Raw genomic sequence first — 17,856 nt, 5'->3', positions numbered from 1 at the left:
AGATTCAAGGCACACAGTGAGCGGTAATCCCTTAGGTTTTTCTAAGTCCGGCAGGTAACCTGACTGGTCCAGTAGGTAATCTGATTATAAATTGTGCACTGTCATTGACAATAACAACCACAGAAGCGATGTCTCACCTGTAGTGTGATGGCAGCTTTCTTGGTCATGGACTGATAGACACCATTAAATTCTACATTGTGGTCGAGATCATACACTGGGCACTGTAACATGCATGAGGAATAAAAAAGGAAAGCATCACTAACGTCATAGTATACATACCACACATGCCACCTGGATCACAGGGAGGGGGTCCCTACTGAGCCAGAAACCATGAAGAGCTTTCCCCCAGAACAGTCATGAAATAGTCCTCCTAAAACCTGGTGCCTTGTCCTCTGAAGTCAAGGTCACTTTAGATCAAAGAGAACTGAAAAGATCATCTTAAAGTGTATCACACCTTTCCCATTTTTTATTTAACACCTTATGAAACAGAAAGGGCCTAATGACACAATAAAAATTTTAAAAAATAGAGCAAACAGTTTTCTGTTTTTCTTGTGCAGCCCACAAGTTGGTCTTCCTTGTTCTCTGTCATAATCCTCCCTCCCTCCCTTCCTTCCTTTGTTTATTTTGGTGAGGAGTCAACTGCTCTCTATCTCCCCAGATCAATGTCTACAAACACAGACTGCCCACTTGTGTGCACACGATACTGTCTTTATTATTTAGCAGTTTTGTCAGGAATATGTAGTATGAGGATGACATGGCGGTCACCCTTCTCTCTCATTTATCCTGGGACAATATAATACTCCATATTGGAAGGTTGACAGGTTATGAAGACTCACCATGATATTCTGGACTGAGACAACAGAGCATGGATAAGCCATTTCAGACACAACTTTAATGATAACTGAGTCCACATCTTCAGGAAATTTGTATAGAAAATACTAAGAATAAAAAAAAGAAAGATAGGATTTGTTAATGTTAAGAAATGTTTACGGTCAAAAACTCAAGCTTTTTTCCCATGAATAAGGTGGTTTCCTCAAATATGAAGCACAAAGTTCAGATGTAAATCTCAGTAAGCCTCCAGTAATTCAGTCAGCCATTCATCTCTTGCATATTGAGCAAATGCTCTGTGCGGGGCTCAGGCACTAGGAACACAGCAGTGAACGAGAGAAAGGAGCCATTTCATACAATATTGCCATATCATTTTTTATGGTTTTTCCTTCTCAACTAAACTTTGCTACACTTCATTCTAATTTTGACTTAAAAAGATGCCCCCAACCCTTTGAATTAGAGATATGTGAAATGTGACAGGAGACAAGGTTTGCCTCTGTGGGGTCATTTTGAAATATGAAGCTCCTCCTTGAAAAGCAGATAAGCCTGTTCTTCAAGAATCTTAACCACATTCCCACAGGCAAGAATTAGCACTAGACCCACCCTTCCCCTAGACTTTCTTGCCAAAGAATCTATTTCCTGGCTGGAACACAGTGAGATGACATTTAGATTCAAAGACCAAGCCCTACATCTAGCCTCCTGAAATATGTTCACAATTTTGGGCAGAAGTATTTCTCCAATATCATCAGAATAAGGAAACATTTATAATAGACAAAAGTTACACTATTTACCTACTTAGATTATCAATCCACTGGAAAAATTTATTAACTCTAAGCCTTAAACATGTTGCTAATAATGAAGAAAGGGGACTTCTGCCCAGTAGTTATAAATATAGAAACTTGGTTGAGAAGCTTGACATGAAATATACGATTAAAATTTTGAGGAAAACAAACAAAGCGAACTCCTATCCTAGCGCTTTAGTAAATCTATCACTTGAAAGGAGAAGCAAAACCCGTTAAAACTTCATTTTGCATTCCCACATCCTCTTTATTAACCTTATTCTGAGAACCAGAGCAATAAAAATAGAACTTTTTCAACAATCCAAAGCCTTCTGATGGGGAAAAAAATCATCTCAAGATTAAAGAGTGTCATTAACGCTGCTGTTTGGAAGTCTGTTCATGCCTTGTAACAGGTGGCAACACTCTCAAGAAGCCACTCCGTTTTTGTGCTTTTATTTTGGAGCTTGATTCAAATGCATATAATACAGGGCTCTTCCAAAGGTGAATACTCTGGAATTCCCAAGAGGCGTTCGTGGTTCTTAGGGGAACCGTACTTTGTAACTCAAAAGCATTATTATGGTTACTGTTAGCAGTAATGAGCATCACATATAAGCCTGTATATTCTAGGAGTTGGTTTTGTGCCAGCTGTAGACATCTACCGAAGCCTTATCTGTATACCAAGGTATCGCTAATCGTTTTTTACCTTTAAATTACCATAAACCCCAAATAAATAAACCCCTTGCCTTGAGAATCTACTTTTACCAGAAGGAAGCAAGTGACAAGGATCCAAAGCAATGCCTGGAATTTAGGCTAAAAATCACCATCTTGTGTCCTGATTATCTATCCAGTTTCTGTAACCTGCTTCTATCTACAGGAATAGAGGCAGACAGTGGTGATTCAGGTTGTCCGAGTATGTGCAATAGTTTGGGTGGACTTGCAGGAACAGAAAATTTTTCCTACAGTTGAAGGGGATATAAAATATAGGCCAAAATGGGAACAGTTACGAGTAAAGTAAGACCTTCAGAGATGTCAAAGAATTTCTGTTTTGTTTCATGAGTTTGTTTTAAGTATATTTTACTCTAGTTTGTGATTTATATACAAATTATTTGGGCTTTAGTGTTTAATACTTTTTTAAAATAGAAAGAAGCTATAATATATAATCATCACTGATTTTCAGTCTACAAAGTACATCACGACATTCACACATTTTTATTATATTTATTTATAAATAAATATAATGATATTATATTTATAAATAAATTTATTTATAAATAAATGATATTTATAAATAAATAAATATGATATTTCTATCATATTTCTTATAGCTTTCGACAGGACTATTAGACTGTACTCTTTCTGCAGTTGGGGTACAAGTTTTCCCCTCCCTTTCTATATAGATATCTCCCATTGCCCCTAGTAACTAGTGCTTTCAAATATTTCATGAATTAAGTGGCTAATACTCTGAGGGCAATGGATCGTGGGACTTGGTCCTCTTCTGTCACTGGGTGGCAGCATATATGCACTGTGGAGGCTTTCACTGATGGGAAATTTAACTCTTCAAGGTGTGCTGGAGTTGGCTTTTGCAGGTCTGGGGAGCTGATTGTGCACATCGATGCCAAACTCTGTGTTCAATGACGTCACGCTGGCAGCTTGAAATCCGCCAGAGTGGAGGTATTTACACTGCAGAAATGGGCAAATGCTACAAAACAGGGCTTTCACTCTAAGAACCAGTTGTTAAATATTCACCAGCTCACAAGTGGTTGTAACAGATTTACAACATTATCCATATAATATGTTAATCCCAGTTTTAGTACAGTATATCCAAGGCCATTTTTGACAAAGTTGCATTACAGCCTACAGAAGACTTATAATAAATATCAGGACATTAAATAAATCTGTTTTAAACTTGCTATTGCATAAACTTCACTCTTTCAGAAGCTATGAGAGGAGAAAGGAAGGTAGCTAGAAGTGTCACCAGAAAAGCAGCCCAAGTCAATCAAAGTTTTCATCTATTTAGTCTGTTTATGACTATGGCCTAATGGAGAGCACAGCACAAATATCTAATTCTTCTAATAATTTTTGTCAGCATTCCTGTTCTTTCTTAATGACAGGAGAAACTAATTAATTTTACCCATAACACTGTGGAAATTAAAATCTGTCTCATTTTTATTGTACTTTCAGATCAATTGATTATTTTTGTATTTGTTTAGTGGTGGTCTTCCTTTCTCTGTCTCCCCGCCCCCATCCTGATTATAAGGTCCGTGAAGGCAGAAGTTGCACCTGTCTCTTCTTCATCCTTCTATCCCTGGCACCTAGTATAATCTATCACTGTACTTGGTACATAGTAGGCCCACAATTTTATGAATGAAGGTTGAGCCAAGGAACATCTGCAAATACTTCATGCCTCCCATTTTACACCAATTCAAATGATAAGGTTAAAGGTGTGTCTAAAATCCCAGTTACGTGAACAACATTCCAAAAGTACAAATATAACTCATGTTGTGAAAGATCAAGGGCAACATCACATGCTAACTCTACCTGTTACCATGGTTTCTTTGGGTAACACCAACAGGAAGAATCATGATAACCTTGAAGCCCTTCACTTACCTGGGGTTGAGAGGGACTGGCAGTAAAGTGAAAGGCAACATTTGTCCTGAGAAATATAAGGGGGAGAGGGGAAAGTGGGAAAAGTGAAAGAAAAGCATAAGTTAGCAAACAAAAAATTGTTTATTAAAAAAAAATCTTAAACTAGATGCAAGGAAAGCCCTACTCTTTGAGAAAGGAGTTCTGGGCCCATAAAAGTGACAAAGTGTGCTGCATGGGAACTTGGTGTTTTCAACTCTCAAGAATGATCAAATTGGGGAACTGATCAATTTTATGTCTTTGTAAACCCATGAAGTCATACCTATACAAGTAAGTACTTTGTTGACTTTTATAGACACATTTGTCTTTGGATTCTCTTAAGATTTTACAATCAAGTACAGGGTTTAGGTGTGAGAAGTGGTCTGAAAGAGAGAGGAAAAGAAGGTTTGAGGTTCATTTGCATAATTCAGATAGCACTTCAAAATTTCGATGTATCCATGGCAAAAGATCACTTTTTAAAAAATGTGGTGGATAGATAATCACCATGGGAGGGTCTCTAGAGATAGGAGCATACTCTTCCTGCCCCCAAGCACCCCCAGTTGTCTACATTTCCCTCCAAGGTTGTGTCCTCTTTGGGTTAGGCATTGCGTTCTAAGACCCTTCTTAAAATGCACATACCACCAAAAAAATATAATGAAGTTATTTTCTCTCCAATTATTAATTTGCTGTGAATTATTTTATTAGATATTTTATTAGATATTTTCATTCTTCTGTGAAAGACAGAAATGATCCAGCACTGAGGAAAGGACAGTGTGAGGAGCATGCGGGAACCATACATCTGTAGTGTAGAGTGCTGTTGGAAGGAACATACGTGAACAGTTCAAGAGACTGGAAAACAAAGAGAAATTTGCTCTTCTCTGTAGTCATGGAAGGGCTGTTTGGGGCTTTTGTTCTTTCTGGTTCTTGCCTCATTTTTAGTTGTGAAGATCACACTCACACATGCCCACTGCACTCTCCACGCCTGCGTCTGGGGAGTGTCATGATCCCAACTGTCCAGTGTGACCTGCACTTCTGGGAACCTGAACCTGAGCTTCTTCTGGGGTCCTTCCCCAGCTTTATCCCCCAATGCTAAGGAGTCTTTCTCTCCACTCCTAATTTTCCTTTTATAAAAATTAAATAGTTTAAAATTTTTATTAAAGATTCCTTTAGAAAGGGCATGTCAGGACATTTAAGCATGAAGTTTATAATTGGAGGTGTTGTTTAGAAGTCATAAAATTTGAGCACTATTTCTAAAGGTAATGACAAACAATTCAGGCTGTAAGCAGACGGGGCTTAGAGTTTAGCAATGGATGTAATTTGTATATATTCACTCTCAATAGAAATCATCATCAGAGTCAAGGATTGGTTCTGCTGACATATGGTTAGTAACTCGTGATCTTAAGTCACCTAAAGAAGCCAAAGTCAGTGTCAAATCCAGTTGTGTGTGTTCTCCTGAGATTCCACAGCCAGAGTCAGGACCCGCGGTGCTGTGTGTGGCTCTCAGCGTGTGGGGAGTGTCATCTGCTATTACCAGGGCAACACGGGGCCCTCAATTCTGTTTGTTGCCAGGTCAGGGGAACAAAGAGGACAGTGATTTTCTTGGCTGGCAACAGACAGTGTAAGATTTCCAGGAGAAAACAGTTTTCTTTGGCCAGCAATTTGTTTTTAAATTCTCCCCTGTCATTTGAATTGCAGTTATAACATTGAATGTGTGGACATTGATAGGAATTTTCTGTTTTTATTTTTTTCTTGTTCTTTATATTTGCTTTACTAGTACAACACATACAAACTTTGAAAACACTTTATTTTCTTTAAGACTATCACATTTAAGTCTTCTCTTTCTCATGGAGTCAACAGTGTGTGCAAAATAAACATGGTGCCTGTTGCAGATGAAAGGTTCTGTTTCCTTCCCCATGGGCCTCAGTGGAGGTGGGGAAGGTTTATTTTATCAGGTGTCATTAAGCAACAGAACAAATCTAACTGAGACACATGTACACCTTTAGTTTTAGAGAAGGAAGTACACAATTTTTGACTTATTTGAAAAAATTAAACACAGGAAACAAAAGTTTATTCAATAAATAAGAAAACCCAAAAGCTAATTTTGTTTCCTCATTTTGGCTAGTTTGAGGGAGAGGGAAAGAGAAAAGGAACAGAGGAGTCAAGAGAGATGGGTGTGCAGGGAAGGGAGACAGGAGAAGAGGGAGAAAAGGGCCCATGGGGAAGGAAGAGAGAAGGGGGAGAAGTATCTACAGGAGAGTAATAAAACAGAAGGAAAAGGAAGGGGGGATGGGAAGAAAGGGTAAGTGGAAAGACAGGCAGAGACAAAAACTAAGTCGTTTTTGAGGTGAGTACAGAGAGGACTGTGAGATTCAGGGCATCACATATATCTTCTGACAGCAAAAAGCCCCTAGCACAGAGCACAGCGAGCGTTGAAAACCCTCACTTTGTCGAAGGAAATCACACTGGTTATTCACTTGGACTATGGACTTCAGAGTATCATTTCCTGTTATCTCCTTACTACCATCTGTCATGAACTGCCTTTGCTAATCCCAAATCTTTCCCCAACCCTCCATCATCTGTAACCCTCCACCTCAAGGCTCTGGCTGAAGTATAAACTCTCCACACGTGTGCTAAATCCTGTCTTTTCTTCCCTCCTCTGGGACGTTGCTTCTACAAAAATCCAACTCTCCTATAAATTTTATCTGCCTTTCTACTCCTTAGTTTATAAATATACTCTAGTCTCAACCATTTTCAAAATAAATAACAAACAAAAGCACCCCCCAGAATTGCCCTCTTTTCCCCAAATTTCTCTCCTTTGATGTCATTCTATATCCTTCTCCTTCACAACCAGCCTCTTCAAAGAGTGCTCTGCTCCAATCCCTCATTCATGCTTCCCTCTCCCCACTGCTGTCAGGATTCTTTTTCCACCATCTCCCTGAGGTTGCAGTCACCTCCTTGTAGTTAAATCCAGTGACTTAGTTCTTAATTTTCTTTACCTGTCTGTGACAGTTGACACTGACAGCCACTTCCTCTGTCTTAGATCTTCCTCCCTTGGGCTCTGTGACCCCTGCTTTCCTGGGTTTTCTTCCACACATCTGACTATGCCAAGTCAGCTTCTTCTGAGAGCTCCTATCTCTCAGACGATCCCTTATATGAGAATGTGACCCACAGTCTCGTTCTTGATCTCCTCGTTTTCCTTAGCCACATACATCTTCATTCATATATGTATAATTATATATATTATAATTGCCATAAAATCCATATATATAAATATTCAGTTGCCACAAAAACCACAACAATGGTAGTGAATCACAAGTTTCCATGTCCAGCCCAGGGCTATCTCCTGGGCTCCAGTCACAGAAAAGGGTTTCTCTGCTGGGCTTCTGCACTTCGCTGGCCCTCAAGCATCTCAAACTCCATATGATCAAAAGGGAATGTACTCCCGTTTCCCTGACCCTGACCTGCCACGTCTGTCGATAAGCCTCACCTGACTTGTGACATCCTTGTTGGAGTTGTCTTGGATTCCCTTTTTATCCCTTCCACAGCTGACTGCTCACCAAGTCTTACTGATTCTATCAGTGTAAATGTAACCTGGATGCACCTGCTCCCACCTGAAGCACTGTCTTTGCTCAGTATAGCATCCAATAAGAAAAAAAAACAAAACTGAAAAACAATGTAAATCACTGTACTCTACCCTAAAATACCAAAGGGCCATTACATAGGATGACATATAGCAAAATGGTCTAAAAGCCTCTTTACTCATCCATTTCCTCAAAAATCTATTACTTTTCACAGCACAGTAGCTGAGCTATCGCACTCAAAACGCTCTCTCAAAACAAAGACTCAAGATCCCTACTTAGAAGGCTAGAGGAGGGTTGAAGCCTTCAAGTGCTCATGTAAGACTATATTTTTGATTCTGCCACATGTAGTTTTTGAATTTGTGAATTATCCCCATGTGTATTACTTGACTCTTTTTCTCCCTTACAACTTTGTTGCTACCATGATATGTTCAGATCCTAATAATTTTTTGATTCTTCTCTGTTCAAACTTTTGATTTGTCTGTGTGCCTCTGCCCTCTCCTCTCCAGTTCATCTTCTACACGGCTACTAAAGTCATCTCAAAAATCAGACCTGTTGATGATATTCTGTTGCTTAAAATCTTTTAGTGGCTTCCATAACCTTAAAGATGAAGTCTAAACTGCCTGGTGCAGCAAAAATATCTCAAAGATCAAGGATTGGGTACTGCCTGTTTCTCCCCTTACCTCCTGGAACTCCACCTCAGGCACCATAGGGACCAGCCTTCCTGAAGCTTCTACTCAGTGGCCTCTCTGTTGCTCAGCCCTCTCTCCTGAGCATCGTGCTGTATAAGTTCAACACTCTGCCAGGCACTGCACTTCAAGTTCAACATGTCCCAAAGTGAACTTATCTTTTCCTTCCCTCCTCAAAATTCTCATTTTCTCTTAGGGGCACCACCATCTACAAGTTAGATGGTCATCCTAGACTCTCCCACTTCCCTTACCCTGAATATCCAATCAAGTTTTGTCAACTTCACCTCTAAATTCTTCAGTTCATTTCATTATTTATCTTGACCACGGCATCAGCCTTCTAATTTCTCTGCACCCAGTCGAGTCCCCCTCAAATCCATTATCCATACAAATATCACAACATAGACAACTGTCTAAATTTCTTTCTTTTTCTTTTTAAACTATCTGTCATGCATTTTCCATTCTTGGGGATATCTTTTTTTTTTTTGGCCGAGCCACACGGCTTGTGAGATCGAACCCAGGCCCACGGCAGTGAAAGCATGGAGTCCTAATCACTGGACCATCAGAGAATTCCCAACAGCTCTTCCAGGCTCCTCCCACCCCAGGAGCAGGTGCCTGCCTGTTCCTGCAGCCTCCTGCTGTTCCCTATCTGCAACTTCACACTCTGCAGCACTGAGCGCCAGGGCAATGGGGTCTGGGAAAAGGAGTAGGGGCAAAACTGGTGTATGTGCATGTGTGGAGGCAGGTGGGGGAGAGTTAAGACAGCACGGAGTAATGCTTTAAGGCAGAAGTTAATTTTTTAAGCTGGATTTAAATAAATAAATGCTTCATGGAATTGAGAAATATATTTAGGGCAACAAAAATTAGGAGGACGGTGTTAAACAGAAAGTAGAAATAGCATGGTATAGTGGGAACAGCTCAGAACTGCAAGTCAGAAGTCAAATCTAATTTTGATTTTCTCCTTTCCTGGCTGTGTGAGTTTGGACAAATCACTTAACCTCTCTGGGCATCAGTTTGCTCATCTGTAAAAATGAAATGAGTGGATTCAATTCCCAAAGTTCCTTCTATTCTTAAAATTTATGATTCTAGAAAAAAATAACGCTTGTAGTCTGCCACTGAAAAACATACAACAGAAACTGCAATGTTGGGAAATTTGAGTTCTTCAGTGTTTCTCTCAATACCTGAGTTCAGATCTCCCCACAGTCCTCAGCTCTTGCCTGTTACCATCATCCTCTGGATTTCTGAGTTTCCAGCAAGGCTGGTGTGGGACAATCCAGAGCCAGGGAGGAAGAGACACATATATATTAGTTACCATCTCTTCTCGGGCTTATCTTATTCGCATAAAACCCCTGGTAACTGTGTGCATTTTGAAATGCTCTGCATGTCTGGTTGCTGAGGTCAGGTCACATTGTGAGAGGCGGAAACAGAAAACAATATGAGGGAATAGACTTGCGGTTTCACCACATGCGTATCATTCAATAACCCTCTCACAGAGTTGTGACCTTATGGCTTCAGTTTCACAGAATTCAATTTTCCAAAGGGTCTAATTAGCCTCACAGATACCAGCCCTAGAATTCAAGTACACTACTACCAGGTGACAGCGACAGGTCAGAGACCAGTTAGTAAATGCAGGGCTTCTCCAAAGTTCAAAATGCACTCTGTTCGGGTAAAGTGCTGCCACCTCCTTCAAATTATGAGTACGAATTCCCATACTGTTTAATATCACAGATTAATTTAGTTATTAACACAATTAAATACAAGCACCGCATTTAGAAATTGCTTAAAGGTAGCTGTTCTCAACTCTGCTGCACATTAGAATCACTTGGAGAACCTTAAAAATGTATATACTATAACGCTCAAACCTCCCTCCTAGAGACTCATATAATTGATCTTTTTCTGCCTTTTTTGGGGGGCTGGTTCTTTGCTCTTGAAATTATCACATCACTTTTTTCTACACCAAAATTAATGGAGGGACTTGGAAAAAAAATGCTGTAACTACTTCACCATCCTTCTGACCATTCATTAATCTATCTGTCCATCTGTATCTATGGGTATCCACTGTCAAGGGGTGTAGAGAGGACCAAGATAGATATTTGGTTCATATCAGCAACTCCACTGGCTACGGACTTCAGAATAAACTGCTTTAGAAAATTTAAGGAGAGTTTATAATAGGGCAGAACATTCTGATCAGAAAAATAAACTGCCCAAAAGTAGTATATATTTTAAAATATTCTTATTTTTTAAAAATGAATCTTTTTATTGAAGTGTAACAAACATATAGATAACAAGACATAAGTATATATCTGAAAGAATTCTCACGAAGTAAACATAGCCGTGTACTTCTTCTTTCCTCCCTGACGGTACCACTGTCCTAACTTCTAACATTACAGAATAGTTTCGCCTGTTTTTAAACTTTATATAAATGGAATCAAACAGTGTGTATTCCTTTTGTCTGGCTTCTATTGCTCAACATTTTGTTTGTGAGATTTATTCACGTTGTTAGGTACAAAAATAGTTTGTTTTTATTGTTGTGTGATATTCCTCGAATGAATAGCACAATTATGTATCTAGGAGTTGGGTATATGACTAGGAGTGGAACTGTGTTGTCAGTCCTTTCAAAGTACAGCAGTTTGGTAGGTGCAGTGGAATCTCATTATGGTTTTAATTTGCATTTCTGACAGCTGATGAGGTTATGTTTTTGGACCATTTGTATAGTTTCTTTGGTGAAGTGTCTGTTTAAGTCTCTTGCCTATTTTTTTTCCAGTGGGCTTGCCTGTCTTTTTTATTTTTTAGAAGACAATTATAAAAATAATACTGGTCATTTTAAATAGTTGACCTGTGGCTTGGTTGATTTTGTCCATTGTTAATTGGTTCTCTGTTTCATTGTTTTGGGCTCTTATTTTAGTACTTACTTCCACTTTCTTTGAATTTTATTTTCAGTTCTTTTACTTTTTTTTTTTCAAGCATTTAATTCAAGAATTTATTTTAATGATCATAACAAACCTATAGAAATCAAGAGAATGACGATGATGTTTTAAAATACACAGAATTTGGACTTCCCTGGTGGCACAGTGGTAAAGAATCCGCCTGCCAATGCAGGGGACATGGGTCTGATCCCTGGTCAGGGAAGATCCCACATGCCGCAGAGCAACTAAGCCCGTGCTCCACAACTACTCAGCCTGCATGCTGCAACTACTGCATGCAGCTCAACAAAGAGTAGCCCCTGCTCACCGCAACTAGAGAAAGCCCACATGCAGCAACAAAGACCCAATGCAACCAAAAATCATTGTATAGCAATTATACTCCAATAAAGATGCAAAAAAAAAAAAAGTACATTCAGGAGTTAAATTGATTGGATTCAACTCCACAAAAAAATAAATAAAATAAAATACATAGAATTTCAACAAAGAAGCAGTTTACACAAGCTTCAGTTCTTTTTCTAACTTCTTAAAATGGGTACTTAACACACTGACTTTCAGCCATTCGTCTTTTCTGACATATACATTTGAAGCTTTACATTTTCCTGTAAGCAGTGCTTTCGTTGCATCCCAGAAGTTTGGATATGTATATTTTCAAAAGCTTAGGCATTCTATCATTTTGAGATGCAGTTTTCAAAATACGTTAATTAGCTCAAGTTTGTTAATCATGTTGACCTGCTCCTTTATAGCAGGTGTTGGCAAACTTTTTCTAAAAGGGCCAGATAGTAAGTATTTTAGGCTTGCAGGCCATAATTTCTCTGTCCCAACTACTCACCTATGCCATTGTAGTATGAAAGCAGCCAGAGACAATATCTAAATGAATGGGTAGGGCTATGTTCCAATAACACTTTATTTACAAAAACCATTGGCTAGTCTGTGGGCCGTGGTTTGCCAGTATTTGTTCTAAGTACTACATACCGCTATCCTTCACTTTTTGAAAATTCGCTTTATGCCAATTTGCTACCTTGGTATCTGTTTTCACTAACTGAAAGAAATCTGAAGATTTTTGCTTTTATGAAAAAAGATGAAAAGCGAAAACAGTGTTCAGCGTTTGTTTTGCAGTGTGCACCCTGAGCGGTGAGAGTGGCACTGCCACCGCCTTCCCTGGAACTACACTCAGCATCTCAGCATCAAGCCACCATAGCTGTGAATTGTGTCTGGGAATCTCTGTGCTTTATCTCAATTTATTCTGTGCATGTGTTAGCAAGATGTGTCCTAAGGTAATTGCTTCTTTGCTTAATATCATTTGGCTTATAAAAGGTTTCACAGGAACACTCTACTTTCACATAGTGGGGGAACCCTGTACATACATTTTAAATTTTTGGTTTGTTATTTTATTAGCTATAGAGAAGGCTACCACAAAGATTGTGAATTTGTACACTTCTTCTTCCCATTCTGCAATTTTTGCTTTGTATATTTTGAAGTGATATTACTAGGTACACAGAAATTTAGAATTTAAATTTGTCTTCCTGGTAAATGATTATTTTAGAAATATGGAATGTCTCTCTATATCTAATAATGTTCCTTGCATTAAGGAATAGCTTGTATAATGTGATATAATACATCAGCTTTCTTTTGTTTAGTATCAGTATGGTATTTCTTTTACTATGCTTTTATTCGCGTTTATACATTCTTTTTAAAGATTGTACTCTTTTAAGCAACATATAGTTTTCTTTTTTTCTAAATCCCATTTGATATTCTTAGTCTTTTTTTTTTTTTTTTTTTTTTTTTGTACGTGGGCCTCTCACTGTTGTGGAGCACAGGCTCCGGACGTGCAGGCTTAGCGGCCATGGCTCATGGGCCCAGCCGCTCTGCGGCATGTAGGATCTTCCCGGACCAGGGCACGAACCCGTGTCCCCTGCATCGGCTGGCGGACTCTCGACCACTGCACCACCAGGGAAGCCCTGATATTCTTAGTCTTTTACTTGGCATATTTGAGTCTATTTATATGTCATTTATTTTCATTGGGTAAATATAAACATTGATTCCCCTTCTGAGATCTTCTGTCTCTGTCCCAAAGTTCTAGTGAGAGGTCAAAGTCTCATGTATCGTTTCTGTTCCTGAGATCTCCTCATTTTTGCCCCAGAGAATCTATTTATTTCACTGAAGCAGAGTCTGAACCTTGCACCCACCTGGGTGCCAGCCCCCACTCTGAGCAGTGCTCAGACTCATAGGCTCCAAGATTCTTGCCCAGAAGAAGCCAGAGCCACAGAAGGGTGGGTGATACTGGGGACAGCAGCCAAAAGCTTGCCAGTGTTTTCTTATTGATTTGTAGGGGTTCTTTATATATTCTGCACATGAGCCCTTTGTTAGTTAGTGTTGGAAACATATTCTCTAGTCTATGGCTTGTCTTTTTGTTCTCTTAATGATAACTTTTGATGAGTACAAAGTAAAATTTTAATATGAGCAATTTAATGACATATTTTTTTAAATTTTATTTGAAACACTGAGAGGGGAGGGAATGGTTTGAACCCTTGAGAAGCCTTGAACTTAGAGTAGGATAGGGCAGGAAACTCCCTGAAGTTTCTGGCCTTATTAAGGAATAATCTTAGCCTTTCTGTTTACATTTTCACACAGATTTATGCAATATTTTATGTGACTAACCTCTGGGAAAGAATAGATCCCTTAGAGACAATGCCCTCTACTGAATTTATTATACTCCATGTCTAATATAAACAATTCGAGATGCTATATCCCGACTGATTTGGTTTCAAAGGATGGTAGAGCAAGGAGAAGGAGGAAACAGTCATACGTTTCGCACAAAGCCACATAACATATTATTTTCAACCTGTATACATTCCCAACCAGAAGGAGAAAACTGGAATAGTAATAAGGGTAAGAAAAATAGCTTAAGATCTTCCTTAAAACAAAACCAAAACTTCCTTCAGGAGAGTGGCACTGGTGAGTGACACAGAAGTACCCATCACTAGTGCTTGGATGTCACACTTGCTTGGACGACAGACAGGAGGGGGCCCTCACAGATGCCCAGGAACAGATACACCTATCAGGTGCACCGCCCTCTGCTCTGCTCCAGTCCCCTACTGCTTCCCCCTTACACAGACTAAGGCCCTGCTGCACAGCTGTGCACAGGAGAGTTCAGAAGTTGCTAAGACAATATGCCAAGTGGATGATTTCCTTCTGGGGTGCTGATCTGGGAGGAAGGAAGCTGGACCGTGCACAGACAAGCTCAGGAAGAGCAGACAAGCGAACAGAGAAAGGCCACAAGGAGTCCCGCTTACTGCAGCTGAAAGTGCTTGATCTTGGTAACCAGCAGTCTGTACTGGGCACCCAGGGGCGCCATGGATGCGACATCTACAAATATCAGTTGCTCCAGAGGCCCTGTTTCATTGGTTGCTTCTGAGGGACATAAGGTGCGGCTCACTTCCTGGTAGTTGTAGCTCCTCTGGTATCTGCAGCAGCCAGTGGAGAGAAAAGCCAGCGAGGAGAAAGACACTCAATGAACAAGCAGGGAAAAGAACATCTTATTTCACTTCTCCCTGAACTTCTTTCCAAGTCCTTATATTTAAAATTTCATACTGGACCTACTGATAGTAATTTTAGAGCTACCGTGTTTGGCACACATTGTGTGACGTTATAACACAGACATGAGGACTGTTGAGTGCTGAGCAGTTCACTTAGGTGTCTTCATTACCAAATCCTCCTCCTAATTCAGTCAGGAAAGTTATCAGATTTTGAAGGGAAAACTGTTCTGATAAAACAACCAGTTGATTCCATTTTTCCAATCTTCAAGCTTTTGCAAAATGAACATAAAGAAAGCCCCAGAGTCCAAGTCAGGGCGTTAGAGTCAGTATTTCAATCCTCACGTGTATTAACCTCCAAAAGTGATTTAACACTGTACTGTGTGCCCATGTCTGCATGCTTTCTGGTTTGTTCTTGTTACTGCTCTAGCACCTTATACAGCAAAAATATAGATTCCACGAGGCGGGGATTTTGCTGTTGTCTTCCACCACTGTATCCCCAGCACCTATCATTTAGTAGTGCTCAATAAATATTATGGGATAAAGAAAGTACACTTGGTGAACATTATGAAGAATGGGGAGAGGTGTCACTCATTGAAGTTGATGGTGGGACCTAGCCCTGACCTTGGTGGGTGACCCACTAACCAACCAAGAGTAACAGAACATTCTGGGTAGAACTAAAATGTTAAACGTTCTTCTGGGTGCTATAAATCTAGACCGAGTGCTTATCAGAACCTCAAAGAGGAGAGAAACTGAACAGAGCTGAACGGTCAATGCAGGCACCACGACGACTGTTTGCACTTAGCATGCATAATATGTCAACATTCTGCACGTCTGATTTCTCCTTTCGCTAGGGAAAAGGGCAATTAAGGTCTAGCACATTGAAAGAAAACAAATGTAATGAAGCTGTCGGGGAAAGATCCACTTACAGTCCTTGGAAGAGCAGAGGAACCTGCCAGGACAGCACCTCTTTCTGCTGGCGAACCACGACCAGGACCGGGTAGTCGAGGTTCTCGGAGGAGCTGTTCACGTACACCCGCACGGCGTTCACCTGCGAGCCAGGGCAGAGAGGGAGGAAATGCAAATCACACACGCACGCACACGCACAGACACGTTACATCGTAGCTGCCATCTGAAGCTCTGAAAAACTTTAATTCATACGTTTGCTGCTGACCATAGATACTCCAAATATCCCAGCTGTCTTCTTCTCATTCATATTGTAACCATACTCAGTTTCAACACTGATTGCACAATGAAATCACGAGGGGAGATTAAAAAAAAAACTGATGCCTGGGTCCAACCCTCAGAATTTTGATTTAAGTTGTCTTGGGTGAAGCCAAATTATGGAGGCTTCAAATGGCAGGCTGAGGAGTTTGAATTGGGCAGTCAGCACAAGATTAGGAGAATAAGCCCAAACAGAAAAAGAAAGAGGCTGATGTGCTTCTCTTCTTGTCTGAATATAAATGCTAAATATACAAATATCTTCAAAAAAAAAAAACCTACAAGTGCCTCAGTTGCCAACAAACTTTAATTTTGGTTTGGAAAATCATTCTGTGCTTCAGACCAAAATGTTATTGCCACATTGTGTTAAAGTCTAGCAGATGGCCTGACGCTCTCCCAGCAACAAATACTACAGGGGCTGAAGAGTCTTCTCTTTGCCCTGCTCCAAGGCACAGATCAATCCCCAACACTAAATGCTTTTTGATATCAGCAGATCCGTGGCTTCTTTTGAATACATGTGTCACCCCAAGGATTGAACACTATCATGGCTGTTTAAAAGACAGGAAATTGAATTGTGCCCCTGGATCTAGATGGTTTTGGTGTTTCCCTTCAGTTTTTTTTTATATATATATAATACTGTAGGCAATAGAAAAAAGACAAAGTAAGAAAAAGTTGGTCTTTCGTATGAGATTTTTTTCCCCCTAATGAATTTAAGCCCTAGTGTTCTCTTGAAAACACCTTATTAGGGGAAAGAATTGAAGCAAGAAAGGCTTGCAGTGAAACCCTGAAGATCTATGACATGTTCAAAATGGAAACTGAGAGGCAGCAGAATAGCATGGGAATCACAGATCATTACTATTTGGATATCTTATATCATTCTTGATTAAGACACTTAGTTTTTTAATGTTAAAACCGTCCAAGAGTAATTTATAATTAGATAGGAAGTGCTTGCTCACAAAGGGAGCGTTTTCTTGTGCCTGTGCTCTACATGTTTCCATGGAAATTATGCTGCAGCTGATCATTGACAACACCCTGTCTCTAGTGCAGACCTCTTCCCCAAGCTCTGGATGTTCCACAGGCATCTCAAACTCAACCTGTCTGAAGTGGCACCTGTCACTTCCTTCACCCCTAACTTTCATTTCTTCTGAACTTCCTTGCTTATTGAATGGCCTCACCTCACAGCCATTATTCTGCGCCCGAGTCATCCTTGATTCCTACTTCTGTAGCATTCTCCATCAATAGGTCATCAAGTTCTACATAGTGTTCACACCCAGATCCTCCCCTCCCCCACCAGTGACAATCCTCGTCCAGTCCTTTATCACTGTGACCCTCCCTGACAGCACCTTATCTAGTCTTCTTATCCCCAGGGCTATACTCGCTCAGATGCCACTTTCATCTTGGCATTCTCCTGCTGAAAAGGCCTTCAGTGGCTCTGGGAACTTTCAGATTTTCCTCCAAAGGAACGGGAATAGTACTTTTATGACAATATAGAATAGAATAATGAATGCTCATGTACTTATCCAGCTTTAATAATTATTAAAAATTGTACCATTTTCTTTCGTTTACACCTTCCATTTTCCACACACATCATTTTTAGATTATTTTAAAGTAAATACCAAAGATCATACCTTTTCATCTGTAAATATTTCAGTCTATACCTCTAAGGGATAAGGCCTCTTCTTTTT

General features: G+C 39.9%; 1 protein-coding gene across 11 annotated transcripts in view; it reads right to left on the bottom strand.

Annotated features, from left to right (window-relative positions):
• The window catches only part of SIDT1 (SID1 transmembrane family member 1), a 79,131-nt gene that overhangs the window by 47,110 nt on the left and 14,165 nt on the right, over positions 1–17,856 (bottom strand). For all 11 annotated transcript variants that reach the window (XR_009563699.1, XR_009563697.1, XR_009563700.1 and 8 more), the window contains exons 2-6: positions 15,880–16,001; positions 14,711–14,881; positions 4,215–4,260; positions 837–938; positions 138–221 (exon numbers count right to left, since the gene is read on the bottom strand). Coding sequence is in view for 6 of the 11 variants with exons in the window: in XM_060298068.1 (XP_060154051.1) it covers positions 138–221; positions 837–938; positions 4,215–4,260; positions 14,711–14,881; positions 15,880–16,001 (525 nt within the window). In the remaining 5 variants the exon portion in view is untranslated. The remainder of the gene's footprint in view (positions 1–137; positions 222–836; positions 939–4,214; positions 4,261–14,710; positions 14,882–15,879; positions 16,002–17,856) is intronic.

Source organism: Globicephala melas, chromosome 4 (genome assembly GCF_963455315.2).
Source record: "Globicephala melas chromosome 4, mGloMel1.2, whole genome shotgun sequence".
Classification (NCBI taxonomy): domain Eukaryota; kingdom Metazoa; phylum Chordata; class Mammalia; order Artiodactyla; family Delphinidae; genus Globicephala; species Globicephala melas.
The sequence above is the reverse complement of the archived record's forward strand: the minus strand, read 5'-3'. Positions and strand labels throughout refer to the sequence as shown.